The 9,388-nt window shown below is 53.9% G+C and overlaps 1 protein-coding gene across 3 annotated transcripts; it reads left to right on the top strand.

Annotated features, from left to right (window-relative positions):
* The first annotated feature begins 567 nt into the window (after positions 1–567).
* DLK1 (delta like non-canonical Notch ligand 1) lies at positions 568–8,647 on the top strand. 3 transcript variants are annotated; one of them, XM_053601451.1, is made up of 6 exons: positions 598–820; positions 2,090–2,153; positions 2,691–2,821; positions 5,626–5,767; positions 7,670–7,949; positions 8,175–8,647. In XM_053601451.1, exons 1-6 carry the CDS (start codon positions 754–756, stop codon positions 8,415–8,417), a joined length of 927 nt encoding a protein of 308 aa, XP_053457426.1. In that variant the 5' UTR covers positions 598–753; the 3' UTR covers positions 8,418–8,647. The 3 variants fall into 3 exon arrangements, with proteins under 3 accessions (XP_053457424.1, XP_053457426.1, XP_053457425.1); XM_053601450.1 differs by having other exon boundaries at positions 8,169–8,647; XM_053601449.1 differs by having other exon boundaries at positions 568–820; positions 7,670–8,647.
* Positions 8,648–9,388: the final 741 nt, after the last annotated feature.

Genomic DNA, 9,388 nt, shown 5'->3' with positions numbered 1-9,388 from the left:
CAGTGTGCGTTCGTGGTGCAGAGTGTGCGTTGTTACACACGCATCTTCATTTCCCTGCCTCCCCATGGCTGGAAATACTGAGGGCATAAGGCTTTTCCTAAGTGTTTTTCTGTGTGCGTGCTTGATTATGTGCCTATTCCACATCCTTACAGTGTGCGCGTGTGTTCTTCTGGGTATCTGACCCATGGCATGCGTGCTTGGGACCTTGGCAAGAAGTGTTTTGGTGTTTCTGCGTGCATTTCTGTATTCTGAGTGCGCACTTGTGTTTTCCTGGGGGGTCTGCGGCCCATCTGGGCTTTGGTTCATGAGACTTGTCCTGAGCGGGCCCGTTTGTGCATACCCGTGTGCTGTCCTGTGTGCGCAACGTGTGCCCGAAGTGCGCGGGGTACCTGTGCCCGTCTAGCCAAGAGTGCACCCATGTGCGCAATCGGGCTTCCGGACCGCTGCAGTGGTGGGGGGCGGCCCCGTGGGGGGCGGGGGTCACCGGGACTGGCCAGCGCCGGCCCCGTGCACGCGAAGGCGGGGGCGGGGGGCGGGGGCCGCGGGGGGGGGAGGCGGTACGAAAAGGGCGGCGCGCGCGGCGGCGGCAGCAGCTCCTCGGCGGCGGCGGTGGAGAGCGCAGCGCAGCCCTGGCTCTCCCCTCGCTGCGCACCCGCGCCCCCTTCCGTGTCCGCAACCAGAAGCCCAGCGCGGCGCCCGGAGCCGGACCCGCACCCGCGCCGCTCCCGGGACCGCGACCCCGGCCGCCCCGCGATGACCGCGACCGAAGCCCTCCTGCGCGTCCTCTTGCTCCTGCTGGCTTTCGGCCACAGCACCCATGGTGAGCCCCCCAACGGCACGGCTCGCGCCCCCTCTGGGGAAGCCTGCGATGCCCGGCCGGCCGCCCCGTGCCCTGCACGCCCCGTCCCTCACGCCCCAACTCCCGCCCGTCCCGCCTAATCCTAAACCCCGCGCGCGATGCCTGCTTCGCCCTCCCCGCCACTGTCGCATGCCAAGCCCAGCCCGGGGGTCCAGAGCACCAGGGGAGGTGTGGGACCCCCAGGCCCTTCCCGCCTCGCAGAAGTGGCGTTCGAAGGGGTGTCGGTCTGCTGAAAGAGGAGGTATGGAAAAACGAGGTGATGCTGGGCATCTTCTGTAAAAATGCTCTGGGGTGCAACTTTGGGGTGTCTCTGTGTGCGCGTGTGGGAACAGGTTTCTAGGGGCAATGGGGAGAGACTTTGCCGTCGCAGCCCTTAATTCTCAACGGGAGCCCATCCTGAGCCCTCCTGCGTGGTGCGTTTCTCTAGGTGAGGGGCTGCGACACTTCTGTCTGCAGCAGCCATCTGTCTCTGACAGAGAGACAGTTACCCCCTTCCTGCAGCGCCCCCCCCCACTGCACCAGTGGGTTTGTTTTTTTTTGGTGGGGGGCTATCTGGAAGGCTGGGGAGCTAAGTAAATGTACACAGTAGGTGCCTACTAAAGTGTTAGAATCTCTGAACAGTGTTGGAGCCTCAGTGTACCCTGCAAGCCCTTGTGTCTAGTCATCATTGTTGTTGTCATCATCTGGTCATGAAGAGTCTGGGTTGGGGGGGTGGAATTTGACCCCTGCACTTGGCTTAACTGCAGTGAACTTAAAAAAAAAAATCCAGACGCCTTACCTGTGAGCCCAGCAGGTGAATCTGTCTGGGCTTTCCCAGAGGTGAACATGACAAAATTTGTTCCCCTTTCTGCTCACTTTGTGAAAGTGAGGGTTTGTCTGAAATGCCCTGGGGTCAGCATCTTGCTCCTTACAGTCTCCCATCCCTGCTTTTAGGAGGATTTGAGGTTTCATATTGTCTTTGGGGGAAAAAGGTGTCTGTTTTGTTCCTAAGAACTAGGGAGTGTACTGTCGTCATCCCATAGCCAGGAATGTAGCAGAGAATTTTTTCCTGCGTAGAGTGAGCCACATCCATGCACAGATACAAAGTGCCTACTGTGTGCCAGGCTGGTAGGACCCAAGAGGGTCCTTGCCTCCCTCGAGGGAAGCAGGTGGCTATTAGGGAGAAGATGGGCTTCTCCTTGGTCTCTGGGGCCTTGTGGGGTGAATTTTGTAACCTTTCTTGTGCCTCAGGAGCTGAATGCTTCCCGCCCTGTGACCCCCAAAATGGATTCTGTGAGGATGACAATGTTTGCAGGTAACAGTGACTCCACAGAGGTAGCTGGTGGAAGCCAGAATCCTGGGGAGTCATGAAGTCAGGCAGAAAAAAGGGGGGGCTCCCTAGCCACTGCGTCAAATAGCTTCCTTGGCTCTGCAGAAAACTGGTGGGGGTTGTAGGTAGGGTGGGGGGAGAAGAGAGAGGGGAGCAGGGGTGGGGGGCAGCCACAGTGCCTGTCTCCTTCCTCAAAAGTGGGGTGGTAGGAAAGCCCCTTGCAGGGCAAGACCACTGCAGGCCACTGCGGCAAAACGCAGCACTCTGCCAGGCTCTCAGCGGGCGTGGGGGAGGAGGGAGTGTGGGGCGGGGGTGGAGGGGGGTGTTTCTGTGTCTGCCCCTCAGAATGTTCTGTCTTTAAGTTTTTTCATCCAGGTGACTGGTATTTGCTTCCTGGGACCACTGGCTTGGCACTGTACAAAGACCCCCAAGGGCTCTCAGTTCACAGAAAGCATCCTGAGCTCCCTCTTCACTCCTGCTGTCCCCTCATATACCCCCATCTTTCTTCCCCCCACCCCACAGGTGCCAGCCTGGCTGGCAGGGTTCCTTGTGTGACCAATGTGTGACCGCTCCTGGCTGCTATAACGGATTCTGTGAAGAAGCCTGGCAGTGCATTTGCAACGAAGGCTGGGAAGGGAAACTCTGCGAAATAGGTTGGCACTCACCTTTACTTGCAGCACACCCTGGCCCCACATCCCTGCCTTTCTGCTGCTGTCCCCCCAATCCCCTTTTCTAACGCACCAGCATAGGACTGTATTGCAATGATCCGTTTATACATCTCCTGCTGGTGCCAAATGCCTCCTCTAAGGTAGGAACTTAATTTTGCTCACCTCTGCACCACCAGCACCCAGCACCCTGAGAAAGCACTGGGATTGGGCTTGGAGAAGCTGCTTATTGAATAAAGAGTCGCAAAAATAAACACACACACACACACACATAAACACAGCTGAGCGGCTGGGACCACAGACCCCAGGCAGCGTCTCCAGGTCACTGAAGCTCTGAGATGGGACAGTCTCAGAGCTAAGACTCCAAGAAAACCACACACAAGACTCTTAGGAGGCTGTGAACAAACAAATGGGGGAGGGGGTGAGCAGGGCTCAGTGGTGAGGAGAGCAGGAGCTGAGTCAGGGTCAGGAGGATGGGGCTGGCACTGTCAGGTGCAGGGGGAGGCGGGGGTTGGGAAAAGCTGGGAAGGGGTTAAAGTGCAGATTGGTGTTATTTGTTGATTTCATTAATTTATGCAATCTTTGTCTCCATTACCCTGAACAATTGAGAGTTGGCTGTTGCTGCATTTTCAGGCTGCAAAATGTTCATTTGAGCCCATTCTCATTTGACAAAACCTGCCCCCAAGGTCTGGGCAACTCAGTGTAGGCTGTTCCTCAGTACCTGACATTAGCAGGATGCATGGTACAAATAGGGAAACTGAGGATCAGAGACACAAAAAGGTCTGCTAAGTGATGTGTACATAGGCAGTCAGGAGAGAAGCCCATCCTCTGGCCCCAGAAATGGGATTAATTTTCATCTGCGACTGCTTTTAACACCCTCCCTTAAGGAAAACCTAAGAGCATATTGTTATGCCCCTTGTCTGGTATAGCCAAGGCAGCTGGGCTTTCAAAGTTGAGCTCCTCCCACCCTGAATTATCTCTGACGCTTATACGCCCCCCCATAAATATGGTGCAAAGTCCCCCACCCCACCCCAAAGCTGACTCATGCTGTGGCCAGCATCTCTGACGCCCCTCTCAGTGATATCTGCAGCGGCTTTGAGCTGTTTGTGGAGCCAGGAGATCTCAGCAAAGACACCATTTGAGATCAGGGTTAGGCTTTTACCCTAGAGCCCACCCTCTTTGGTATCTAAGCACAGCACATCCTGCTGAAGTTTCCAACAAAAAGCCTCCCCCACCTTGGTACTGTCCCTCCCTGCCAAGTTGATGGGGGCAGTCTGCTTAGGCCTGGCTGGAGAGTCTGGGATCCCAGAGAGGAACAGCCTTCCCTCTCCCTTTTTACCCATCTTTGGGGCTGTCTGTCTCTGTCACAGTTGCTGTCCCAGCAGAGCCCCCCTCCTCCAACCAGCGGCTTTCTCCTTGGAGCAGCTTAATCCACCCCTGCTTTGGGGTTGGAGGCCCAGGAGGGCTAACCCTCTGCTTGCAAGGCTTGGTGTTGTGGAGAGAGCAGCTCGGATGGGCTGGGGTGGTCGCAGCTCTTTAGCTTAAATGTAAGATTCCGAGTGACAGGAGAGCCGGCAGCAGAGAATTAGGAGCCCGCTGCGGAGGCGCCGTGTGCTGATGCTTTGCCGGTGCCGTCCTGTAAAGATAAATCCTCTTTATGTTCCCTTGCGCCAAGCCAGGTTTCCACAGAACGCCACAGGATAGTCCATCAACACGGCTTCAGGCTTTTCTTTCTTGATTGATTGCCGTCTCCCCTTCAAGAGGGAGCGGGTCTCTTTGAAAGAGGAAGAAAATACACACGTACTTGCACTGGGACCCTCCCCCCCACACACACCAGCCTGCCTTGACTTGCTTTGTCTTTGGCTGGCCCTGGCTCTCTACTTGGCAGGTGTAGCAGCTCAAATTATAGAAAACCAAAGCTGACAGTTCTCTTAAAGATCAGCCACGGAGAGCCACTCCTTTTTATAAGTAGGGAAACTGAGGCACAGAGTGGAGAGGAGCTGGCTTCTGTTGCCACATGGCAGCAGGCTGGACACAAGGCAAGAAAAAGGGCCCCTCCTGGCCCTGCTGAGGAGCTGGGGTCTCCACCGTCAAAGAACCCCTGCCCCGGGCCCCTGTGTTCAGCATGTCCATGGCCTGCTGAGCCCGAATAATGAAGTGTGCATGACAGGAGGTGTTAAAGGCAATGGAAATATACCAGTGTTCATGGAAACCCGTGCTGTCAGGAGAGCGCTCAATAGTTCTAATTTCACTGCCTTCAAAAGATGCAGCCTTTTTATCATGGACCCCTTTAGTTCAGAACCTCAGAGCAGAACGAAAGACCACAAGGAGGAGGAGGGAGTGCTGAAGCTAAACCAGATTTCTTGGTTCCCAACGGGGGTCTTTACATCTTCATCTCCACCCCTCCCAGCCCCTCTTTGATGGAAAGTAGGAAGAGCTGGTGGTTTTTCCAAGGTTTGGGATGTCCTAGTCCCCAAATGTGAGAAGCTGGATGTGAAATCTTATCTGCAGGAGATGGTCGTTGGGTATTCTTGGAGGGAGGGGCATGGCACCTATTGTAGGTAAGGGACATGTTACTGGATGTGAGGGGTTAACTGGTACCAGGAAAAGGGCACAGCAGTTCTAGCTTGAATATCAGCGACCACAACTCTCTGGCTCATGACCTTACAGAAGAAAGCCCCTTCAGTTTCCTGAGCCTCAGTTTACTCCAAGGGGGGGCTCGCCTGTGCCTGTCACTTATGTTAGGAGGGCCTGCTAAGGTCTGGTCTTCTCCACAATCCCCTCCCCTACAGATGTCCGGCCTTGCACCTCGTTCCCCTGTGCCAACAATGGGAGCTGCGTGAACCTTGAACATGGCCAATATAAATGCTCCTGTATCCCTGGGTACACAGGAAAGGACTGTATGAAGAAGGAGGGGCCCTGTGTGAACAATGGGTAAATATTCTTCCTGGCTGTGTGATCTAATGAATGCTGCTTTTGCTTCTTGCTTTTCACCCCCTAAAGACCCTTTCAGCCTAACCCTGTTGGACCCGTGCCTGATAAAAGATGGAAGTAAGTGCTCATCCCGGCAGCCCCATGGGGGGTCCCCCTAGATGGGGTATTTATAGGGGAATGTGTCATTTCCATAATTTTTTCAAATGATCCTGAAGGCTATTTCATATTCCCCTGCTGTCCCCAAGTCCTGATGTGTGTGAATGACAGTCGATTGGGATAGTTAAATGCTGTGTAGAACCGCATAATTTTCTAAAGGCAACATAATAAGAGATCAGAGTTCAGCAGGGCCCAGGCTGTTTGTAAAACCCACTTATCATATTTTAGAGGGTGGTTTTGGGGAACAAGTGGGCTCTGCAATTGGGTTTTCTGGGATGTCTGGGGAGGGAGCTGCCAGGCTGAGGAGGAAGGTAGGGGGGTTCGGGGCACAAGAATGAATGGGCCAGGTCTCAGCTGTTCTCAGTGGGGGAGGAGGCTCTGAGACTGGTTTGCGCAGACACACAGGACACACAGGCCACTGCCCTGTCTTGAATCTCCCTGAGTGGTGCTTCTGGGCAGCTTGGCCATGGCCCACCCATTATCTCCTTGGCTATAACAAGGCCTGTCACTTTTCCCCTAGGGTGGGACTTAGACTGGGGCCAGGGAGATCAGCATAGGACTTGAACCCTGGGGGCGGTAGCTGGGAGGTAGGAAGATCCTCCTGAGCTTTGAGGAAACAGAAGCTACCATGCACAATAAGCGTATCTTGACCTGGAGTCTCAGGGTGGCATATAGAACCCGGAGTCTTCACAAACTGTAAATAGACATTAATGTGGCTTCTGAAGATCAGTATTCAGCTGGGGCTCAGAAGAGAGGGGGTGACACCTGAACTCCATTTCTGCTCATTAGCGAGGAGAAAAAAACAACCATTTTTTAAAAAATTTGGCTTTTTTCTCAACTAGACTTAGACCAGTCTATCAGAATAGAGCCCGAGGTCCTTGAAATTTCTCAAGCCCAGCACCCTGAGGCAGCAATGCTTATTTCTTGTGTTTATAGCCCCCTTCTTACCTGGAGTTTTGGCATTTTATCAGATGACAAAGGGCTTGCTCATTTAAAAGCACTTATATTAAATGCTCCTTGTGCTCAGCTTTGAGGAAACAGCTTTGGTTTGCAAGACTCACCCCAGCAAAGAGGACTCCGTTAAACAGCTGGGTTCACCATGAGAGACCCCAATAGGTTTTTCTGCACAATAGGCTATGGGTCCACTCCCTCGAAAATAAAAATACAAATAGTAATGAAGGGTAGTGATGGTGGATGTAGGTGACAGCAGGGTCCTGGGAGAGGGTGAGTGATGGCCCTTGCTTGGTTTTGCCATAGCTGCTGAGGGACAGAACAAAGGGAAGGGGGGTTGCTCTACATCTGGGCTGTCACTAACTTTTCCTCTCCCAGCCTCAGTTTCCCTATCTGTCTAGTGACTAACCATCAGTCCTCTGGTCGGAGAGATGAAATAAGAGATGGGAGAGGACATGGGCTTCCTGGCTTGGGAGGTCATGTGTGTTCCAGGTTGGCATCGTGATGGGGTGAGGTGTGCACCACCCCTTGAACAGCTGGTGAGCCCCTCGCAGGCAGGGGACGTGGTCCCAGGCTCTGCCTTGTGTCTCCTTGGCTGGCATTCCCTTCCTATCTCCTTCCCTCCCTCACTTAATGTATTTTGAGCACCTGTCCTTTTGTCAGGCTGGGACCTTCTGTAGAAGTTTGCGATATGTCCAGAGAGAGGGGCCAGGGGTCTGCCCCACCCCAATTCCTGTAGCACTGTCCTAGCCCAGCCCCCGAGATCCCTTTACCATGTCTCCCGTTGTGTTGCAGTTCCCCCTGCCAGAACGGAGGCAGCTGTGTGGACGATGAGGGCTGGGCCTCCCATCCCTCCTGCCTGTGCCCCCCTGGCTTCTCAGGCAATTTCTGCGAGATTGTGACCAACAGCTGCAACCCGAACCCGTGCGAGAACGATGGCGTCTGCACCGACATCGGGGGCGACTTCCGCTGCCGCTGCCCGGCTGGCTTCATCGACAAGACCTGCAGCCGCCCTGTGAACAGCTGCTCCAGCACCCCATGCCTGAATGGAGGCACCTGCCTGCAGCACTCACAGGTGAGCTACGAGTGTCTGTGCAAGCCCGAGTTTACTGGTCCCACCTGTGCCAAGAAGCGTGCCCGGGGCCCCCAGCAGGTCACCCGTCTGCCCAGCAGTTACGGGCTAGCCTACCGCCTAACCCCTGGGGTGCACGAGCTGCCAGTGCCGCAGCCCGAGCACCACATCCTGAAGGTGTCCATGAAAGAACTCAACAAGAACACCCCTCTCCTCACCGAGGGTCAGGCTATCTGCTTCACGATCCTGGGCGTGCTTACCAGTCTGGTGGTGCTGGGCACCATGGGAATCGTCTTCCTCAACAAGTGCGAGACCTGGGTGTCCAACCTGCGCTACAACCACATGCTGCGCAAGAAGAAGAACCTGCTTCTGCAGTACCACAGTGGGGAGGATCTGGCGGTCAACATCATCTTTCCGGAGAAGATCGACATGACCACCTTCAACAAGGAGGCTGGCGAGGAGGAGATCTAAGCAGCGTTCCCACAGGCCCCTCTATGTTCTCGGGGTCCCGCAGAGCTCACTATATGCGGTCTGTCCTAATCTTTGCAGTGGTGTTCGCTATATCTCGTGTTAAATCTGGTGAACGCTATGCTTACATATATTGTCTTTGTGTTGCTGTGTGAAACGCAATGCTAAAAGATCCTCTTTCTCTCTCTCTTAATGCATGATCAAAAAAAAATAATAAGAATTTCATCTTTAAACAAGTAAAGGAAATAAGTATCTTATTCTAAACTTAAAACTTAATCAAAAATCAAAAAGACAAAAAAAAAACAAGGTAACAGAACCAGGACTCAGTGTCGACATCCCTCTCCAAGGGGTCTCGGCACCAGGGTCCTCGTGAAACCGTTACGAGTGCTGTGCATGACCACCCACTGTGAAAAGGGCTAACTCTGTCGTTCGTTAATTCTCACACGCCATTTCCAACGTGCACTCATATCAAGTTCAACACTGCAACCCTTTAGATCTTTCTGGTTGATTTGAGATTTTGCAGAGTGCAGCGGCTGTGTGTCAGGCAGAGAGTCCCGGATTGGCTTCTGGGGGGCCAGGACCCCGTCCTAGCTCTACCACTAACTCGCTGTGTGACCCTTGGCGAGTCCACATCCCAATTCCGGGCTCACCTTCTTGCCCCTCTTGAAGGAGGGGTTTGAACATCAACATCAAGGTACTCTCTGGCTCTAAAATTCTGAATTAGGAACGAGGGAGTATGAACCAAAATACTTCCTAACTCTAAAAATGAGGATCTGATGAAGACTGAGTCTCATCCTGAGATCCCAAAGGTTTTGGCCTATCCTGGATGTACACTTGATGTTGAAATTAATCCTAACCGCATTTCTCAGAGTGGGGGGGCCTCCTGGCCCACCTCCCGTTTGACCCCTTTGGTCATAATGTGCCACCTGAAGTTGCCACTTAGGCAGCCAGAACCCCACCTCCTACTCCTCCCG

This window comes from Nycticebus coucang, chromosome 9 (genome assembly GCF_027406575.1).
Source record: "Nycticebus coucang isolate mNycCou1 chromosome 9, mNycCou1.pri, whole genome shotgun sequence".
In the NCBI taxonomy this organism is placed as follows: Eukaryota; Metazoa; Chordata; class Mammalia; order Primates; family Lorisidae; genus Nycticebus; species Nycticebus coucang.
Note: the sequence above shows the minus strand (reverse complement) of the source record. Positions and strands in the feature narration are given on the sequence as shown.